The sequence below is a fragment of the Strix aluco genome, chromosome 1, assembly GCF_031877795.1.
Source record: "Strix aluco isolate bStrAlu1 chromosome 1, bStrAlu1.hap1, whole genome shotgun sequence".
In the NCBI taxonomy this organism is placed as follows: Eukaryota; Metazoa; Chordata; class Aves; order Strigiformes; family Strigidae; genus Strix; species Strix aluco.
In genome coordinates, this window is record NC_133931.1 from 158,612,132 (window position 1) to 158,633,659 (window position 21,528).

At 37.0% G+C, this 21,528-nt stretch overlaps 1 protein-coding gene across 9 annotated transcripts in view; it reads left to right on the forward strand.

Moving 5' to 3' along the window:
* Positions 1–21,528, forward strand: part of EZH2 (enhancer of zeste 2 polycomb repressive complex 2 subunit) — a 51,961-nt gene that overhangs the window by 11,363 nt on the left and 19,070 nt on the right. For 4 of the 9 annotated variants that reach the window (XM_074842831.1, XM_074842851.1, XM_074842841.1 and 1 more), the window contains exons 2-8: positions 10,317–10,440; positions 10,963–11,091; positions 13,987–14,103; positions 15,473–15,611; positions 17,824–17,967; positions 18,508–18,610; positions 19,174–19,337. In XM_074842831.1, the coding sequence (XP_074698932.1) occupies positions 10,324–10,440; positions 10,963–11,091; positions 13,987–14,103; positions 15,473–15,611; positions 17,824–17,967; positions 18,508–18,610; positions 19,174–19,337 (913 nt within the window). In that variant the 5' untranslated portion in view covers positions 10,317–10,323. Of the gene's footprint in view, positions 1–9,763; positions 10,227–10,316; positions 10,441–10,962; positions 11,092–13,986; positions 14,104–15,472; positions 15,612–17,823; positions 17,968–18,507; positions 18,611–19,173; positions 19,338–21,528 lie in introns of those variants that run through there. The other 5 variants (XM_074842820.1, XM_074842789.1, XM_074842804.1 and 2 more) reach the window with 5 other exon arrangements.

Sequence of the window (21,528 nt, forward strand, 5' to 3'; positions counted from 1 at the left end):
CCTTAGACTTGTAATAAGAAATGGAAAAAACCCCTTGTGCACCATTGATTTGAATATATGCAGTTGTGAATGGCTGTAGTGGAATGTATGAGGCAGGACTGAATTGAACAAACCTACACTAACTTTTCATTTGTTACAGACATCTTCTATATTTGTCTTGCACTGGCAACTAATGTAGACAAGTTACAAATGGTTGCTGCTGTTTTGCCACTCACTACATCTTTTCAGAGCAATCTTGAGTCGATCTAGAGATAGCAGGAAACATGCTTCTCCGCCAGTAGCTTTCAAGTAGTTTGCCACGTTAGCTGCTTTGATTGTGCAAAGTCTTGTAAAGAGAAAAAAAAAAAGCACAGTGTGAATAGTATGTTTTACACGGTACGGAAGATAAGTGTTCTAGTCCGAGGCAAGTGGATGATACACTCTAATGGTTTGCTGACATTGACAGGGAGAGGCTTTGTTCCTTTCCCTTGACCTTGGTTGCATGGTTCCTCTTCTTCCATGCCAGTTTGGGTGCTTATCAGGGCAGCATGCGCAATTTTGGTCCAGTTAGGAAACTGCTTCTTTTGAGTGCAGAAAAAACCTGATGTAACTGGTCACATCAATCAAATTTATTATATTTGCCATGTAAATTATATCTGAGATGCTGAAGTAGCGTAGACAGACAATGAAGAGAGGAAACGTGCCATTTTAAGATCCCACTTCCTTTCCAAGTCCTAGTTGAGAAGTACATTAGGATGTACTTGTTATCAGCTTCAGACAGCAAATAGGTAAGTGAATGTGCTGCTTAATTTTGGTTAAGTTGGAATGTTGTTCTTCAAAGTTAAATTCTGTTAGGTAACTGTTAATACACTAGTAGCCATTGATTATGTCACGGAGGAGAGAGTGCACTGGCCTTGAATTTGACAGCTCTCTTCCAGTGGAGGCAAAAATTTTAAGTTGTTGGTACATAAAAAACCCCCCACAATATAGTAGTGACAGACTGCTACTTTTGAAGGGATCCCACAAACTGAAACGTATTTTAGTGTTGCAGATGGTAATTGCAAGTAACTAACTACCACAATAATAGGAGCTTAACTGTGATGAGACTCCTCATAATAAAAGCGTGCTGATTTATAGCAGCAGACCTTCTGCTTTTGGCGCTGCCATATTACCTGGAAAGCCTACAGCCGTCATCACTCTGAATTGGTGCTAGGGCTGACGGTAAAATGTCTTGGATGTGGTTGTTACCCACACTGCAATTGAAACACAGGCTTTTAATTCTACTTGCAAGCCAGGGTTTTTCTGCTAACTTGAGGGGGAGGAAGAGGAAGTATTCTGAGATTTGGACATTTGCTTTCACAAACAGACATAACTCCTCAGTTTGGGGTTATGGCATTGGTACATCTGAGGCTGTTGATGGTTCTCCTCCTTGCATCAGGTTTGTAAAAATAATAGTTTTGTCTTTGACAACAGCTAGTATAACAGTTTCCATCTCTTGAGTAATCAAGACCCTTCTTGCAGAACATGGAATCTCATTAGAGTTGGTCATGAGTGTTTTATTAACCTATCATCCACAACCACCGAAGCCTGTCAGAGTGAGGAAGGACAGATGAGCTGTTTGGCGTTACCTGCTTAGGTCAGTTCACGAACTGACCAATTTCTTTTTAGATACTGCCAAACAGAGCCCAATAGAGGTTAAGCCTTTGTAGGCCACTGCAAGCCTGTTGGCATTTATCTGCCCGAAGAGTGGTACAACTGGCATGGATGGCTTAGTAAATGTTTCCTGTTTCTGGTTGTTAAGAATAATTTTTTCTGTACTGGTAAAACTGAGCAACAGAGACGATACGGCTTGACAGACACTTCTGCTGAAGCCTAAACTGCTGCCCTCTCCAATTTCAGTTCTCTGCCTCTTGTTCCTGCCCCAGTGTTGCTCCTCCTTTGTTTGTGTTGATTCAAGAATTCATGTGGCTGCTGAACAAACCAGCTTGTGGAGCTGATTTTGCTGAAAAATTGTATTTAAAAACTGTGTGTTTATTTTGTGGGCTGTTCAGACAGATTTTTTTTTTTTCCCCCTGACCTAGTTTGATTAACAGAATCATAAGCACTTAAGCTCTCACAGTAGAGAAGGCTGAGCAGAGGTGGAAATGAGTGACCGGGGGCTACTGATAGAGCAGACAGATGATGTCTTTTCCAGGTAAAATGGACACCAAATAGCATTTGAGGAAGGTAATTGAACTGATGGTAGCATTTGATGTAAGTTCTCTCTCTAAATTTAAACATCCTTTAATGATACAGAACTTCAGCATGTGAAATAATGGCATGATGTAAATTTTTAAGGATAGAGAAATATTTTTAGGTATTTCTTTATTAAAAATAGGTTGAACTGTACTCTAAACTTAAAATACCACATTTCTAGAATATAGAATAGTAAAATACACACTACAGTTTGCTCCCATCTATTTCTCTGTGACTAATTCTACAAAGGAGTAGATGTGCTGTAGTTGTTTTTTGTAGTGAAACATTATTAATAAACTATGTTAATCTTTCCTATGTTGTTGTATTTCAGGGCTAGAGATTTTTTTTTTTAGTTGTCTGGTTTGATATCTGAAATATCCAAGCTGACAGTTGGCCTTGGGAATATTTTTCTTCCCATGGAAATAAGAATGTTATTTTACATAGATAAGTTTGGAAGGAAATCATGTTTTGTTTTCCTTTAGAAAATCCAAAAAGTAGAGTAGCAAGCAACTACAAAGCTCCCAGGCATATTTTTTTTTTGTCTGCTGATAGCACAGGTAAAAAGCCCTTTGAGGTACTGAGAGTGTCTTTTTCCCCCAGCCCCTGCAGCTTGCATAATCTGAAATCACAGCAGTGAACAATTTTTCTTACTTAGCCCAAGAAAATAACACTGTTTCTTGACCATAGCTTTTTCATGAATCTCTCCGTGCAGTTAACAAAAGTTTGTATAAATGAAGGAAACAGATCTGGCAGATCACAGCATTAATTTAATTAATTAACTTCCAAGTCAGTTTTTTTGAAGTCTGGTAATATGTATGTGTTTTATTGATAGTTTATTTTCAGGTACTTGATAATTGTAATAAGAGTCTATTGGAAACTGCTTACTCTGAAAAGATGTAGGATAGGTTCATAGAGAGTATTTTGCATTTAGGGTGCATGAAGTAAACTACTAAAAGTAAATTTCCAAGAGTTTCTAAGCAATAAAGTTTAGCTTAACACAGCTGAAAAATACTTAGCTGCAGTTGAACAATCATTTGGTTGTATTGTGCCGTGTAAAATCCTGTAACATAAAAGATCATTTGAGGTTTTTTTATGAGGTGGTTTTGGAAAGCTAACAACTTTAGGTCTAAGCTTAATGCATTGATTTTTGATACTTGAAATGTATTACCTTTTTTTTCCTCTAGCAAGTATTGAATTTTTTGCAGGCTTATGGAAAATCTTGTTAATCTTGTTGCTAAAATTCTGCTTTCTGAACATGAAAGTTGCCATAAATTCTGTTGCCTGAGCAGAAATTTTTTTAGTTTGAGGAAAAGCATAGAAGGGTGTAGTGGTGTAGTGGGGTGTGGTTGTTTTTTTTTCTGTTGGCCTTTTTTTTTTTTTATACTAAACCAAGTTTTGTAGATGCTTGAAATTCAGTGATAACTTCAGATAGGGTTTAATATATAATCATTTCTCCATTAGTAAGATTGCTTATGCTCAGGCTGAGAGACCTATATGCTGTCTTGATCTGATAACAGCTTACAGTTAAAGAGTGTGTCTGCCTTTCCAGAGTAAACTGATATGGAAAACCAGTGCCTGCACTGTTGGTGTAATTGCCTGCACTAGTTTTTCCCTAGCGTTGATCTGAGTTCCTAACAAATCCTTTCTGCTTTATAGTTGTGCACAGGAAGCCGCAGTTGTGGATGGGATCATCAAACTGATCTGTGCTTCAGAGAACAAACAATCACAAAAGTGAGCTTTTATTTATTGTTGGTCAGTTTAATCCAGTTTACAGTGCATCCCTTTGAGAAGAGGGACTGCAGCTCAGTGGGCAGTATTGGGGTGAGAATAAAGTGTTGGGAAGTGTGGATTGTAAGATGGCATCGCTGCTGAGGAAATTACTTGGATGAGGACCTTCATTATGTGGTATTGAATCTAAAGGAATTTATTGTATCTGAAGGGACAGTTTGTGAAGCCAGTTCAGATGCATGGCAAGCTTGGAGCTTACCAGTGCACCCAGTCCAGAGAACTTAGTTGAAGAACATCACTGTTCACAGGGCTGTGGGCATGCTAACGGTGAGCTAGAAGAGGTTGAGAAGCAGCGTGGTGTAGTTCATTGAGCAGGGCTGTGCAGTTAAATACATTCCTTTAGAGCTCGAGGTTCTGAGAAGCAAATGTGAAAGCATTTGCATTTGTCTTTGTAGAAAGTAGAAGTAGTACTTCCCCCCACCTACCCCTGCCCCATCTGAATTATTTTATTCCTTCATTACTCTATTACTCTAGGCAACAAAAAACATGATGACTTATTTTATTGTTGTGTTTGCATTGGGTTACATATACAGTTTCTCTGCTGGGTTTTATATTCTTCCCCCTACCTTACCTTCCCTGCCCCCACCCCACATTGAATCTGTTGGTTAAGAGTGCTCTTAAGTGCAGTATCGTATCAGTGTATGCATATATTTAAAGTATATTAATAATCTTGGGTGTAGATTAATTCGCAAAAAGGAACTGAGAAGTTTTACTGTACACAGTATGTCTTAATTCATAAATATATCCAAACAGAAATGAAGAAGATAATGTAATGTTGTTACAGTTTAAAATATTGTATGATATTAAGCACAGTTACAAACTAATAGCATTCTTTTAAAAGGGCAGACACCCTCATTTGTTCTCCCATGATTTCCAATTTGAAAATTTTCATTATTTTTTTTTTTTCCCCTGAAATTTGGTACGGTAGCCAGAGGAGCTTAAATATAGTCTTTGACAGCAGTACGACTGCTTGAATAGACTGCCTAATTTAGAGAATTATCTGTGTGCTTGTCTGTCACTGATGGATATTGCCAAAACGATCCAAGAAAAATAGGACATTGTCTTTAAATAAGGCTGTTTCTATGTTCTGTAGGCAAAACAGGAGCAATTTGAGCTGAAATTTTTCTATACTTCTTTGTCTCTCATTGTGAATCCTAGATGTATTTGACTGTTAAAAGTAAGTATTGGCTGATATAAGCTTGTAGGCATGAAGTTTCTTTAAAATTTACTGTAAAGAATGTGGATCTTGTACATAACTTCATGCAATGCTCAGCAGAGTCTATTTAAAATGCAAATGTATATGCTTTAGGATGCTGCCATTTTTGTTGTTTTTCATTTCCAGCTATGCATGCATGAGTAGAAACTGAAAAGAATAGCTATGTGTTTGTTTTTATTTTCTTGCAGGGTTTTTTAAAATCAGTGGTTTAGGTGGGTTCCATAATTCTCATTCGTAATACCATAGTTCAAACTCCTTATTGGTCAAAAAGAGGTGTCTGTTTTGTGATTTTTCTTGTATTTGATGGTGGTCTGTTCAGAATGACATTGGTCCACTCGTTAGTATAATTATCTAATGTCCAGTTCTACCCATGCACTTAGGTATACTGTGCATGGGTGTACTCTATAGCTCAGGGAATTAGATAGCTGTAATATTACAAGTAATGGAAAAATATGGATGGTATGAGAGCTGGTGAGCAGAGTGTAGCTACGCTCAGGTGTATGTATGGAATAGGCAGTGTGGGGTCACTTAGTTCTGCAGTGCTGTGCTCCGGGAGGGCTGGCTGGGTTAAGCCCAGCTTTGGACCCAGGGTATTAAGCCTTTGCATTTAGGTATGGCACATGCATCTCCTTGCTTGCCATGGCATCGGGGTGATTGCCCAGTCTGGAATGACGCAGTCCATCTGTCTCTGACTGTACGAGGTTGACACTAGAATCGTTGGGGCTGTTTCAGCACACTTCGCAGTGTTCCTTCTTCTGCAAAGGGGGTGCAGGGAATTATGGCAAGGTTTCCCTTCTTAGCGTGATGCCAGGTAAGATCTGGCGAGGTTAGCTCAGGTTTTACGTGGAAGTCATTCTGCACTTTGGGAGTTTTCTGTAGAAACAGTATAACTGCTTTGGAGTTACGCTTGCTTTCTGGTATCTATTATGGAGATGAGATAATCTGCCCCTAAAGTTGCCCACAGGGTTAACTGCTACGTAGTTTCTTTCTCTTGGATAAAAGTTTTCAGGACTGGGATCTTTAGCAGATGGTTTTTGTAGGCCCTTCGTTTGAAGAGGATGCAAAAATGGGAAAGAAAAAGATTTTAAAACAATAGAAACAGCTAGCAGGATTCAGAAGGGGAAATGGGGACAGAGAAGAGGGACATGGCCTGGGGGCTCTCAGAATCAGACCGTTGCACTAAGACAATCCAGTATCATGTTTTTATTTATTAAATGGAAACTGTTTAACATTAAGACAGTTAAGACAGTTTAACTATTCTTAGACAGATGGGATTTATCTTGTGCTGCTTGTGCTACTGTGGCAATTTTCTGAAACTTTATATGAAAAGTTGACTACTTCTGACAAATTATCTTAAAATTCACTAGCGTTTCTGGTCTGCAATCCTAGCTGCAAATCCCATACAACATAATTTAATGAAAATGTATAGGCTTTTTTTCTTGTTTAGCAAAGTGAAACCTGTGTAGTTCGTTACAGCTCAGAGCACTTACAACTGTGAACAGCAGAAATGGTGGAAGAAAGTGATTTGGGAAAGGTTTTTCTTACACATAGGTACTAGTGCAAGTGGACCAATAGCAGGCTTGAGACAGCATCTACAATCCTGAATTTGTCCCAGAGATTAAGTTTATGTTGATGTTTCCCTGAAGTTTTTTAATTCTCCAGATTACTTTTCCTTTCCCTTTCTCCAGGGGTGGAGGTAGTGTGCAGCACCCTTCCGTAAGAATTCATCTTTCTCTCTCATGTTTTGCTTCCTCATCCCTAACCCAACATGGGCTGTCTTTGTCTGGGAAATTTCTTATCCCAGTTTCTCTGGTTCAGTTTCTTAAATGAATAGTTTTTGGGGCAACCTTTGAATTGACATTAGAAATTGTCAGTGGCATTTGGCTGTAGTCCTAATGTGAAGACAATGAATCAATGGCATTGTGAGAATTAACTCTGTCCTCTACAAATACGCTCTTCTCTCCCTGCCTCCTGCCTTGTGGTTTGGTTTTTTTTTTTGTTTTTTTTTTTTCTCCCGTACTTTCTTCTGAGGTTAGGGACAGAAAAACAATTACCACTTACCACAATACATGTGTTAACAACACTGTAATTCTTCTCTGGTGATGTTCAGCTGCCCAGAAACATACAAATATGGTTCACTTGGTTTGAAAAACTGCTGCTCAAAACCAGAATTCATTAATAAATTTTCAGGGATTTTCAAAATTCATATTTTACAACCATGCATCCAGGACGCTTTGCTTTTTTCTTAGTTATAACTTTTCTATAACCTATACATGCATTTGCTTCTTTTCCATTCAGTGCTTTTTCTCTTAATACAGACTTGCCATTTAAGAGGCCATTTCTAATTCGTTTATACATATTTGGCTTCATGTACTATGTGTATCCCACTGACTGTTGCACACTAACATTATTACTTTATCTGGAAGAACTTTTTCTTGCTATAACTTGACATAAACAAGTGCATTTTTAAAATTTTCTATGATTTATTATTTGATGCTTTGAATGTTAAATGGTTGTCTATGTTGTGCCCCAGATAGTAGCTTGAAACTAGTGCAAGAGGAGAGTGTCCTTCTAAGTCCCATTTGTTTTCAGATGAATGACCTGAGTGTGCATAAGTTTTATGCTGTTTTAAAAGGAAGTGTTTATCTTCTTGTGAAGTATTATTTTTCTTACCATTTTAATATAACAGGTAACAATGATGTTTATTACTGAAAAATTGAATAGATTGGATTTGTTTATTTGATGGGAATATATTGCTCTCCGGTCTTAAATCCTTGTGTGTGTGATCTTCTGGGGGCTGCATTTCAGTTGTATGAAAGAAAGATGGGAATTCTGTTTTTTGTTTGTTTGGTTTGTTGTTGGCTTTAATCTAATTATATATAATTTCCATATAGATCTGCTTTTGATAAGCAGGTCTTATCTGGCAATTTAATTTTAGTTAAGCTTTTTTTAAAGCCTGAGTCATTTGTTATTCTCCAGGAAACTAGAATAAGAAGAGCTGTGGTTGATGCAGTGTTAGAGTAAGTAAACATAATCTGTGTTTTGTTTTTATGGGATATGCTACTTCAGTATTGTCAGCTGAGCTTTCATGTATCTTTTGAATTCATTGGTACTTTTTCCATGTCTTTTGGCTCAACCATAACTGAAGTGATTTTGATGTTCTGTATTACAAATTCAGAATCTGTCTTTCTCTTATTTAATGATACTTATTCTATGTCTAATTTATTTCCAGTTAATGGTATGTTTTTCCATATTTTTGCTTTGCTTAGTTTAGCATATAATACAATGCATTTTCTGTACTTCATAATGCTTTTATGCTGTTCTCTAACCAATATTGTAGTGCGCTCGGAATCACTGATTGTCTTTACCATGCTCTAACATGAATGGTCCAGGATTATTTTTTAAAATTTATTTTCTTTTTATCTCTTGTAACCACTGGTGTTGTGGCAAGTGAGGTACAGGTGGATTCTACTTGCTGCCTTGAGGCATGGAAGCAGAGCAACTCTGACATTTTGCTCTAGATTTACCTCCCCCTGCTTGTTCTCTGTCCTTCCCCTCTGTATAGGCAGGTGCTTCAAGCATTACGTGAAACTTATTTATATGCTGTGCCTTTTTTCCTCAAAGGATGCTTCCCATGATTTGGGTCGGCAATTGTGACAATTGTTGAATCAGTTTCATTCTAAATCTAAAAACTCAACAATTTTTCTTACACAGTATGATTTAATGTCTTGCATAAAAACGGGTGTAAAGCTCACATAGACGATTACCTTTTGTTCAGTGTAAATGTGTTCAATGTAAATGAAGGTGTAGTATTGAGAATAAACAGGTTCTTTATTGTTTCCCTCCCCAGTTGTCATAAAGTCTGATAGAACTCGGATCCAACCTGTACAAAACTGCTGAAAATAGAGCTCTGCCTACAGCAGCAAAGAACTTTCAAAAACCTGAATAAAGCTGTACTCATGACTGTCAGGGGAGCTGTGGTACGGGGCAGGGGAGGTAGCACTGGGCGTTTGGCACCGGCCTGAAGAAGACACCTCTGTTCATGTTTACCTACCTTGATAATCAGAAGGGCTGGAATTGTTTCTGCTCAAATTGATTATGCTTGTTTGAGGATGTATTAACCTTGGGCAACTGGACATTTCAGTCTTTCAGTCCACAATGGCTATTGTGAATGCTATTTTGAGCTATTCGGTGAAATACCATAGGTTGTTACAGTGCAATTCTTGAGAGGAAGCCAGTCGTCGATGTAGTGGTTTTGTTTCGGGATGCTGTCAAAATAGTCATTGCCAGCATAGTCGCAGCATATGGTCCTTGATTTTGAAAAATGCTGAGCAGATTGGCATATTCTAGCGATGCAATTGGATTATAAAGTAAAAATGCAACTTCATTACCAACAGTCTTGTAACATAAAAAAGAAGCACTTGGTACTAGCAGAGTGATTAGTAAAAGTGGAATGAGTGTCCTGTTTACAGTCAGCTGGACAGTTTGGGTTTTTGTAGAATACTTGAGAGCAAGGTCTCTTATTCTGACTGTTTCAAATCTCTTTGTCTGAATTTCTAGAATTTTTTGACTCTTGAGTGGCTGGGTGGGAGGACTATACTCGGGGTATGTCTCTGCACTTAAAATCAACTCCAGAAGCCTATTCTAGGAGTTGGTATCTTACCGAAGAGGATGACTCCTGTGAGAAGGGAAAGGTTTGTCTGCTGTGAACGTAGCTGTCCAGAAATTAATTTACCAGATTGCTTGCAAGGATACCAGTGTGTATCTTTGCAGTGGGAATCTTGATTTGTTCCACTTCTTTAAATCCATTGCATACCTTTTTCTGTGTAAAGGCATTAGATATGCTTAAAGCAAATGTGAATGGTCCCACTGCTCTGTAATTAAAATGACTGTTTTCTGGTGTCTATCACTCAAGTACGTTTTTTCATTTTTCTTTTTTTTTTTTGTTGGATTGGGATGTTATTGCAAGTATCTGATTGAAAGGAATTAAAGGAGTTGGATGTGAAAGGTATTAAAAGAATGTCTCTATCCTACTTAACTTCCTCTGTAAGCAGCGACATCACATTTGGCAATATTAACCTGACGTTTTCTCTTGTAGTATAATCATGGGTCAAACCGGAAAAAAATCTGAGAAGGGACCAATTTGTTGGCGAAAACGTGTGAAATCAGAATATATGAGATTGAGGCAGCTCAAGAGGTTCCGACGTGCGGATGAAGTAAAGGTATTTAATCTTTTGGTTCTATTGCTTAAAAAATGATACAAAAATTGATTTTCTTCTGAGGTATGAATTGTCCTGCAGTTAACACCTGCAGTAACAATTTCATTAAATACTTTGTTAACGTACTGAAAACTTGTCTTAACTCTGATCTTATAAACAGGTATGATACATTTATATGTGATTGAATCAGGCATGCTAAGTATCAGAAGTGACTCTGGAGAGCAAGTATGGCAACTTCTTTAGTCACATATTCTTTCTAATTCCATTTAGAATTTAATTCCATGCTAAACCTCTGAGTCTCTAAACATGAGAACATGGTTTGAGTCAAAGAAAGGGATAATGAACTATATTGAGCCTCGCTGACATTTAAACAAAATTTGGACAGTTGAGTTTTGAGTACTTGTTTTTAGTCTGTCTGGTTTTGTTTTATTTTTTTAGTAAATGTTATAATGCCTTAAGATACTAGCAGGTGAATTTAGAGTCTTTGATTTCTTTGTAATGTTTACAATTGTGATTAATTTTTAGAGTATGTTTAATTCTAATCGCCAGAAGATACTGGAAAGAACTGAAATCTTAAATCAAGAATGGAAACAACGTAGGATACAGCCTGTTCACATCATGACTTCTGTGAGCTCATTGCGCGGGACCAGGGAGGTTGGTTAACATGTGTTGTGGTAATTCCACTTACAAGGTTGTTAGCACGTTTGTTGGTTTGTTTTTTTTTTTTTTTTTTTTAATACTGGAAAGTTGGCTGTTCTTTATTTTTTTCCCAGCATGACATGACTTGGCAGCTAAATACTTTTTGTATGAGTCTCTTAAAGAATTTATTTATTATTTACTTCAATTGTATGACTTCTGAAAAGCAATAAATATGTAGCAGGCTGCCTAGCTTCAAAGAGACACAAAAGTGAAACTTCTTTATTTCTGATAATACTTGGATCATACCTCTGCATCCTTTAATCAAACTGTTTTTGTCTCACTGATACTAGGAGTTTAATCTTGCTCCTATTAGAGTTGACCCCCAGTAGTACCAATGAGTAGTTACTTTTGTTGTTACTGAGTTAAAACACGTGAAAGCTGTGAACACACCCACTTGACAAAGTCTTCTTTATGTTAATTAAAGTTATGTAACCACAGAGGCTCTAAAAGGAGTTAGTTGAGTTGATGCACCCTTGTGTTGCACAAGCAGACTGGATGCTAAATTTGTGAAAAACACTTCCATGATTGTGATGCAACTTGAGCACCTAAACTGGCTTCCATGTTGGTAGCTTGAGCAGTGATTTAAGCCCACTCCAACTTTCTGTATTCAGCCCAGGTTAATTTATCTTCTTTCTCAGTTGCTCTTTAGGCACTTCTCCACACTAAGCCAGTTTGAAGATGTTTCATGTGTAATAATCTGAAAAGCTAACTCTTTTCAGTAGGATGAGAATGAAAAGACTTTATTGTGACTAGCTTAAAAAAAACCCCAAACAAACCACTTTCTCTTCAAGGAAATTTGTCAGATCATCCTTTTCCCAAAATTTTAGCGGGGAACTGGGGGCGTTTGTCAGAGGTGCATTTGTGTACATGCATGTTCAAATGCAAACAGGCAAGGACCTTTGCCTGAGTGTTTTCTCTTAAACATGATTGAATATGCAATTACTCATGTACAGCTCCATACCTCTTACATGGCACTGTAGGATCAGAACTTCTGATAATAATTGACACAGGTACACATCCTCTCTACACATTCTCGCTCTCTTTTTGTTAGTAAAAGATCACTCCTCACCATTCCTCTTTCTTTTTTTCTTGTTTTCTAGCTTGATTCACTATTCTTTTATGTTAATTTCCTGCCTGAATTGATAAGCACACTAATTACTGCATTCAAATCCAGTCTCTGTCTCATGAATCAGAACTCTAATGCTTGATTTAAGATTGCCATAAGTTATAGTGAGAGAAATGAGACAAAGAAATGGTGGGGATCTTAAGATTACTTTAAAATCTTTTTTCTTAATATGCTGAATTTCTTCAGAGTTGCATAGGACACTGGCTAGAAGTTTAGTGACCTGATGGAAAGGTTTTGTGAGAGCCTTCATGTGATTGGTGAAGACTGTGTTGGTGACACAGGTTTTCTCCAATGGCTAGTCCAGTCCACATCAACCAGAGACCATAACATGTCCTGTGCTAGCCTAATAAATATTAAGATGGGTTCCACACCAAAACAGCAGGACAACATAACTAAGACTTAGTACCAAAAACTTTGCGTCATTTTGACATAGTTAATTTGTCAGCCTGAGACTTCTAGTTCCAAAGATAAAAGTAATTATTTTTTACTTCTGTATTTTTAAAGAAAAATACATGAAAAATATGCTAGGTGGCTGCTATCTAGAAAATTAAACTTTAATCTGAAATGGGAATAAAGCATTAGCATAGGACAGTATCTTGAGTATTGATATACACAGCAGAAATCTAATTTCATTTGCTGCAGATTAAAAAGAAAATAAATAAATCTGGCTTGTGTCCTTCTACCGGGGTACTGTCTCTGTATACTGTTTGTTACATTACTTTGTGTATTTCTTTAGAAATGTGAAGCTCTGTTCATCTTTCCCTTCGGGAAAGGAGAAAGATCTTTTGTCTCCACTTCCTTTTTTCCTTTCAGGTAGCTATGATAGCTGTTCTAAACTTTGTTTTACCTACCTCCAAATCCTCTTTGTTGTACTTTCCCTAGCTTTGTATGTTCCTGTCTGCTTTTGTTTGTGACTTTTTTCGGAGTTCTTCATACTGTTGTCCAAGTACTTGACAAAAGTTGATCTGTGTCTGTTAACTGTTGAATAGATACAAGAATAACCTAGAAGATGTCTGTATTTCTATGGCATGTTTATCTTTTGGAGGCTATATAAACCCCTGAACTCCAAAAAAAAGAAAAAAGTCCCGTAGCTGAAAAACTCATTGTCATGTCCACAGTTGCATATTAGGAGTTAATTTTAATTTTTCAGTTGTAAGCAGTGAGCATAATCAGAGGCTTGAGGGTAGGATAAAGAGAAACGACAACAATGGGGAAACAGGACAGGAATTAACAAGACATGGAGGATTTATTTCCATAGATGTCTTGCTGGCATTAAAGTAAATGATTTTGTTTTTTAACATAAATAATACATGATTTCTGCCGTGTATTGATCTGAAGCCAGGGTAATTCAGTTGCTTCTCTGATGTAAATACTCTGACATCAGTGTAGCAGCAACAGGTACTAAATCTGAGATACCAAACATAATTGGTATTGTAGGTTGAATAGTCTGAATAAAATACTATCCCAGCCACTTAAGTGGAAAAAAACCCCATGATCTATTAGCAAAGGTATTGACATAGAAATAAATCTTGTGTCTTTTTTTTTCTGGCTAAACCTATTCTTACTATTATGCCCTAAAAATGTGATGTATTTTTCAAAGGCTGATATGGCTAATTTTGACAAACACTTTGAATTTTGTACATTGTAGAGTGTTCTCTGTTTTTTTTTTTTTCTTTTTGTTTGTGATGTTGCTACGTAAGTGTAACTTCAACCTCTTATTTCAGTGCTCTGTTACCAGTGATATAGATTTTCCAAAACAAGTCATCCCACTGAAAACTCTGAATGCTGTTGCCTCTGTGCCTATAATGTATTCTTGGTCTCCCCTTCAACAGAATTTTATGGTAAGTTTAAAAAAAATGCTGGGATGTATGGAGGAAAGGGAGGGGTGAATTTTAGAAATAAACCAGCAAAAATCTGTTGCCAGTTACCCTCCCTATCTATTTGGTATTGGTAATAAGGCAGTAATAATCAGAAGTAGGGTCCCCAAATAAAAAATAATGTAACTTTAATTGCAAACTAAACCTCTGTCCTCAATGAACCTAAGTATCTCTAGAACCTTACTGTAAAGAGACCCTAAGTTTCTTTAATTTAGGTGACCAATAGTCTTGTATGGCATTTAACAAATGTAGATTTATTTGAAAGCATATAATCAGTGTAATGAGAAACATTATCTGAGGGATATGAATGTCTTTATGTAAGACAATTGACCAACGTACCTGTAGCAGAATAGCAATTCTTATGGGATAAAGAGAACTTAATCCTGACAGTCTCCCCACATTCTTATATAGCAACTGAGTATATAGCCTTTTCTTCTGATTAGCTTCACTGTATGCAGAAACTATAATGTTGGAGTTCTGATGTAGGTATTTGACTTATTTGAAAGGCTAAGATTATTCCAAATTTTGTCACATCATTTTGCACATGATCACCTTCGCTGGCTGATTGTGATGATAATAATCGTAGCAAAGTGATTTAAATAACCAGTTTTACCAGTATATGTACAGAGCTCTTCCACGCATTTTTCTACTTGCTTTCAATTCATCAATGTTTGGATATTTTGCGCTGCTGCAGAATCATGATTAGCAGGAAAGTTTACATTTATCTTCTTAGCAATAGAAGGTTCCTCTCTAGTATTGGAAGATACAGCTGAGTGTCAAGGTCTGTAAATTCTACTGATAAAACATGGGAGTATGAATGCATTTAGTCTATATGCAGACAAAAAAAAATGACCGTGGAGTTCAGATTAAATTGTGAAGCATGTTTCTGTGCTTGCTGTTTAGACAACTTGAATTTAGAGTCTTTTCATATCATATTTTCTTTTCTCTGGCAAAGCAATGAAGGGGTAGTTTCCGTTGCACATTACTGTGGAAGAGCACCAAGGAAGGGAGAATGAACTTATCAAATGCAAGCTTCCCAAAGCCAGGTAGCTTATGGTGTTTCAGTAGTAGAAGCTTTGTGGAAACACCCTGCTAACCTTAATGTTAGGAGCTAGTGACAGTATCTTGAACCAGTCACCACTAGTGCAAAAAAAATTTTGAACAAAGATGAGGGTTTTGTTTTATTTATCTAGTTAATGATAAATGTGCTAAAGCAGTGAGGCCTGTTAGTTAACTGTGATAGCTAGGCACTTGTAGAATGTGAAAATAGCAATGCAGAAATGGTCAATTGAAAACCAATTTAAAATTGTTTGATTATAACTGTCATTACTAGGTAGAGGATGAAACTGTTTTACATAACATTCCGTATATGGGAGATGAAGTGCTTGACCAGGATGGTACCTTTATTGAAGAACTGATAAAGAACTATGATGGGAAAGTGCATGGAGACAGAGGTGAGCCCAAACACTCAGGTATACTAATCGCTTCTTCCTACATAAATAATTGTTGTCAGTGTTGCTTGTTAAGTCCTGATGCTTGATTGTTACAGTAGTATCTCTAGAAACCCTACAACGTGTAAACATTGGGTATAACAGACTTCCTTATTTAAATACGTTGCTTTGCATTTTCAGAAGGCTGCAAATTGTTGAAGTAGTAGTACGGAGAAATGAAATACATTAACTTTTTCTCTAGACCATACAGTGAGTTGTCATAATGCCTAGGTGCAACTTGGAGAAGTTCTTGGTCTTCAATTTTATGCTCAGAGCTTTGGAATATAATAATATAATGCCCCTATGCGTGTCTTGCCTAGCAGAAAGTGGCAGGAGAAGTATGCAAAACTCTGGTAAAGACAACACTTGTGAATGGGATTCGACACAATAACCTCTTGTGGGTTTTGGGTTTTTTTCCTTTAAGGAAAATAAGAGCTATTTAAAAGCCTCCTTTCTGTAAGTCAGCTTATAGAGCAAAGTTGTATCCTTCTGTTGGCACACTATATATATGTATTCATAGGTGTAGTTTATCTCTTATTCTGTGTGGGAGCTGGACTGCATGCAATGCCATCTGTCCCTTAGTTTGCTAAAGTCTTGGTGAAGTAGTAACCTTTTGCTTGCTCTGTGTGCCCACTCAGAACTGGCTTATACAAGCCTGAACTTTACAGTTGTAAAGATTTCTCTGACTACTCTGCTTCCCCCTTCACAGAAGCATTACCCACCCACCTCCCTCCACCCAAATGGGGAATTGTTTCTTAAAATTGATTATATTCCTGTTAATGCTGGAGTGACTGAGAAAGAGAACTACATTTTTTGAGTACATCATGTGCCACTCAGGAAGGTTAAGCCTGCGATTCGATAATGAATGCTACTCAGTCCTACCCAGTCTTGTTAATGTCTTCAGGATAGCTGTTGCCTTTATATTTCTTGAGGAATATGAAATGTTTCATGGGGTTTTGCCTTTGGATATTTTTACAGATTTACTGATTGCTGACATCCTTGTCAGAGAACTGGTTATGTCAAAGTGGTGACTTTACTAGCAAATGTCTTCTATTATTTATTTGATTTATTATTAAATGAGTCTAGCTTTAAAATTAATCTTGTTTTACTGTCTTGAGTCCCAAGTTTATGATGGCAACTACTGTTATTATGGGTCCTTCAAAACTGTATATTGAAAGCAGAGAGATAGTTTTTTAGTGTCTCAATAACTAGTATTCTTGTGTGACTGTAATTAAATGTAAATGCTGTGGGAATCTGTAATCCAGAGGCATTCTCACGTAGGAGTCAGAATTGTAAACTAGCTCTGTAATTGCACTTTTGGGAGAGAAAGTCATACTAACCTGTGTATATTAAGAGTTCTGTTTAAAACATCCAAATGAAGTATCTGCCTGTTTTCATTGTCTACATAGGAATAAAACTAATAGTTTCCTTCAAGTTATAGTTTGACATCCAACCCCAGTCCAGGTTCAGAAGGATGGTGATAAGCACTACAGTTCCCACACAGTTCAGGGTTATTTTTTGAAAAATAAGAGCAGTCTCTGTCAACACTAACTATGATTTTCGTCTCTGAAGAAATGCCTTATTGTCTGTGCTGCTCTCTGAATTTCACAGCAGAATATAAGCTAATAAGCAGATATACGCATCATTGTATGCTTCAGTTTTCTCTCAAATTTTTTGTGTATAATTGTATTCTTTTTTTATCACCTTACCAGTGGGGTCTTTAAGGGGGGAAGTGGATGCTGTGAACTACCAACCAAAAATCTCTCTGGAGATTGCCTAGCTGTCCAAGGATAGATTCATAGAGTGTTGGTATGCATTTCCAGGCTGGCTTAATCCAACCATGTTGGCATTGGGATTCTAGCATAAAATCTTTTAAATAGTCTAGCTAGTAAGTAATTTATCTTCCAAGGAAGAGAGGTTTATTTACGTCTACTAGTATGAAGCACAGGGAGTGAGGAAAAGAAAAATTTCAGCAAGTTTCCTTCTCCCTTCCCAGTTGTCAGTCTAAGAGTTAAAAATGCTCAGTATTTATTTCTTAGTTCATATGCTGAAATTAAGAGGGGGGAAAAAATACAAAATTGTTTTTCCTAAATTACAGTATTTGCCATAATTTAATTCAGGTGTAGGGAGGGTTAAAAATACTTCATATAAACCTTGTGCTTTTTCGTTCATTCCCAATTTTGCTGAATTTCAGAATGTGGATTTATCAATGATGAAATATTTGTTGAGCTGGTCAATGCACTTGGTCAATATAGTGATGATGAAGATGATGATGATGGAGACGACAATCCTGACGAAAGAGATGACAAGCAAAAAGATCGGGAAGGTAACAGGATGGGTATGTCTGTCTGCAGACTTTAAAAATTAAAACCAAAACACCCTTTCTCTAATCACTCGATAAATTGGTTCAAACTCTTCTACTTGATAGTTTTCAGGTCTAAAGTAGCATCGCTTTCTTCATAATTTCTTTTGCCACTTAGTTGAAGAGTTGTACTGAGAATACTGTGAAAGGTGCTTTTGCCAATTTCTGTTTATCTCCATACTGAGACAGTCAAATGCACCAGAAATCTGTCTAATAAATGCTTTCGTACTCCTCAGAAAATAAAATATCATTATGCTAAAGTAGGCAGAGTTCTGAATTGCCATCTCCATCTGCTGGTGAAATAATGGTTTCTCCGAATTTTACTAGTAGAGTTCTTTCAGCAGGAAAGATCACTTAATGCAGTTTTAAGTTGTCTCTAATTTAGAAATAAAAAACTTTGCCAAAATCCTAATAAAAGAAGCTGCAAAGTCCCCCTTTCTCTGAACACCTCCTTGAAGTAGCAAAAGATCAGAAATACACATTTTTTGTTTTCCAAATTTTTTGCTTCTTTGACAGAGAAAGAAAGCCACCCACCTCGGAGGTTTCCTTCTGACAAGATATTTGAAGCCATTTCCTCAATGTTCCCAGACAAGGGTACAGCAGAAGAATTGAAAGAGAAGTAAGAAAGTATTCCTTGATATATATTGCTGTGTTGCTTTATGAAACAAAGATTCCTTGACTTCGTTAAATATTTGTTGATTAGGAATGGTCCCCCTGGCAGCTAGGTTTTGTGGCAGTTGTATAACTTCTGCAAGTGATACTTGAAGGGAGTTGACTGTTCCCACTGAGTCAATACAGAGGTGTTTATTAGCCTTCCTTTCAAACTAATGAAAAGTGAGTGCTTGCATGTGTTTAATAATCTATGTTATTTTTTTTGAAGTGGTAAAATGAAAGCTTCTATTTAAGAAAGTGAAGTTTCCTTTGTGGCGTTAGTGAGTAATATATATGAGGAGATGACAGTCCAAAAAATAAATGCATTTTTTCCTAGCCAATTTTATATTTGTATTAATGAGTATGGAATTAATAACTTGTCACGTCACTGACAGATTGACCTTTCTGGCTGGCACACATTTCTTAGATTTTTTTAAAATTTTGTCACTTAAAATGCAGAGTGGTACTGAAATAAAAAATTACTTTTTTTAAATTATACTGAATAAATCACTTCTATTTCTTTCTTTTAAGATACAAAGAACTCACTGAGCAGCAGCTTCCCGGAGCTCTTCCTCCTGAGTGCACACCAAACATAGATGGACCAAATGCTAAATCTGTTCAGAGGGAGCAAAGCCTGCACTCTTTTCACACACTCTTCTGTAGACGCTGTTTTAAATATGATTGCTTCTTACATCGTAAGTACAATTACAGTGTGCTTGTATATTTCTTATTTTTTTTTTGCAAGTCAGGAAACTTAGAAGTACCATAAGATGCAATACAGAAGGAAGGAAAGAGAAGAAAAAATAAAAGCAGTAATATCGCTAAAGTTTACAAAAACAACTTGTCCACGTTGACATAATTTTGCAGTGAAAACTATACCTCAGAAAACTGAATGCACCTGTTTGGGGTAGTTTATCTTCTTGCATTTAGGAGTTCCTATAGAATTCCTGACTTGGACCAACCTCTAATGTTACTTTTCTTTTCGTAATTTTCAAGAAAACTGTATTGTTTTCTACTACTGTTTCTGTGTTACGCTTTCTTGGTTTGTGCATGGAGAATGGAATATATTTCTCCATAAAAATACCTGGTTATTCATCAGACTTGCTTCATTTTCCAGCAGGGAGAATGAATATCCATGAACAGTTTTATCTTTTATTCTCTCAGGTTACTTTCTAGCCACTTTACTTGTACCTGGTGGTTTGAAGAGAATTGTTTCAGACAGTTGAGTTTTAGAAATCGTGGTATCCTTTCCACTGAATTACTTTCATGTTGCTCCATTCTTTTGGGGGAAGGATTTGACAAGAGCATTAGCGGTGATGTTAGTTTCCATTTGCAAAGTGTGAAGATTAAGAGAGATTCTGAAGTGCTACTTGAGACAATTCTTTCTCTGAGAACAGAGTCAAATGTAAAGAGGAACCTAACAGTCAAATATGAAGTGGTTTCGACTTGTAGTTGAATACTATGATGCCCTCTATTTCAAATTAATTTTCTCTTTTGACTTAACTGTTCATGTGCATGTTCCACTGTGAGTGTGCATGCATGTTCATTTGGAAATCTTTGTGCTTTGTCAGCAGCTCCTCATCCAGCACACATGCAATCTGCCTGTATTTGTACTTCACACTGAAGGCTTTACACAGTGCTGCTGCTTTTTAGTCTCCCTTAGTTGCCTTTCAGTTTGAGGAGGAACTGGAGTTGTTCTCAGATGGCGGGGAGGGGGGAAGCTTTTCCCGTTCCTAGTTTCTTTAGTATTTGTGGCTTTTGGAGTTAGGTCTGTTAGTTTTACTTTCTCCTTGTGTTCTGTTGGCAGGCCTTGCTTGAAAATACAAAGCAAGAAGCTCTTACTTCTGAATAATGTTTAAGAACAATAAATTTCTGAAGTTATAGCTGCTGCCTTGTCCAGCCAGCTTCAACACGGTGTGTTCTGCGAAGCTGTAGCTTTTGTTTCGAAGTATCTTAGTTGCCTGGATGACTCATTCCAAGAAGTGCTGTGTGCAGCCTTACTCTGTAGGGCAGGGAAGTGAAGCTGCATGCTACCTCTTGGCAAATCCGTTTGTCTGGCAGTGGTTTTACAACACTCTCAATAGTTTAGCAGGGAGATTGAATGCCAGTCTAGTTTTACTTCTTCAGAAGGATTTTGTTTTTTAAGTCAACAGGAAAGCATTGTCCAGACATAGAACAAACTTTTTCCAGTAGCACCCCAAAAGATTTTAGGTGCTTCTGCAGCAGTGGTTTTAGGCCATTTTTCTCACTAACTTTATAAACTTGTATGAGTCTTCCAGTGAAGATATGGGCTCCTCTAAAATACACATATATTTGATTACTTACATAGTTTATATAGATTTTATATAGACTTTCATAGTTATTTTTGCAGACTGTTAGAAGTAGAACTGAAAAGGATCCACAGACCATGTTTTAGTACCTGCTACTCTGGGGAGCCTGGTATTACCAGTCCACAGTTTTATTGCACCAACTCTGTGAGGCCTCTTTTCTTTTAGTGCTGTGAGGGACAGGTTCATAGTGTTGTTCATTTTGACATGTTCTTAAGTGCCAGATTAATGACAAAGTCCAGAGTCATGTCAGTGATTGGCTGAAGGACCTCAGTTCTCACACTAGAAGCATCCTTTAAGTGGAAAGCGTTGTGCCTGCTTTTCTGTGTTCATAACTTTCAGATGGAAGACAAAGTGTTTATGCTAAACACTTAAATTGCCTCAGTTCTTGTCAGAAATCACCAGCAACAAGTCCTTTAAGCAAGTCAGTATTCTTTCCAAAGTGGTCTATGTCCAAGGCTTCATTTTAAACCATGCCTCATACTTAAAAAGGCCCAAACTTTAAGTCATCTCTTCAGGTTTTCAGGGCCATAGCAGAAAAAAAGGAGGAATAACACTT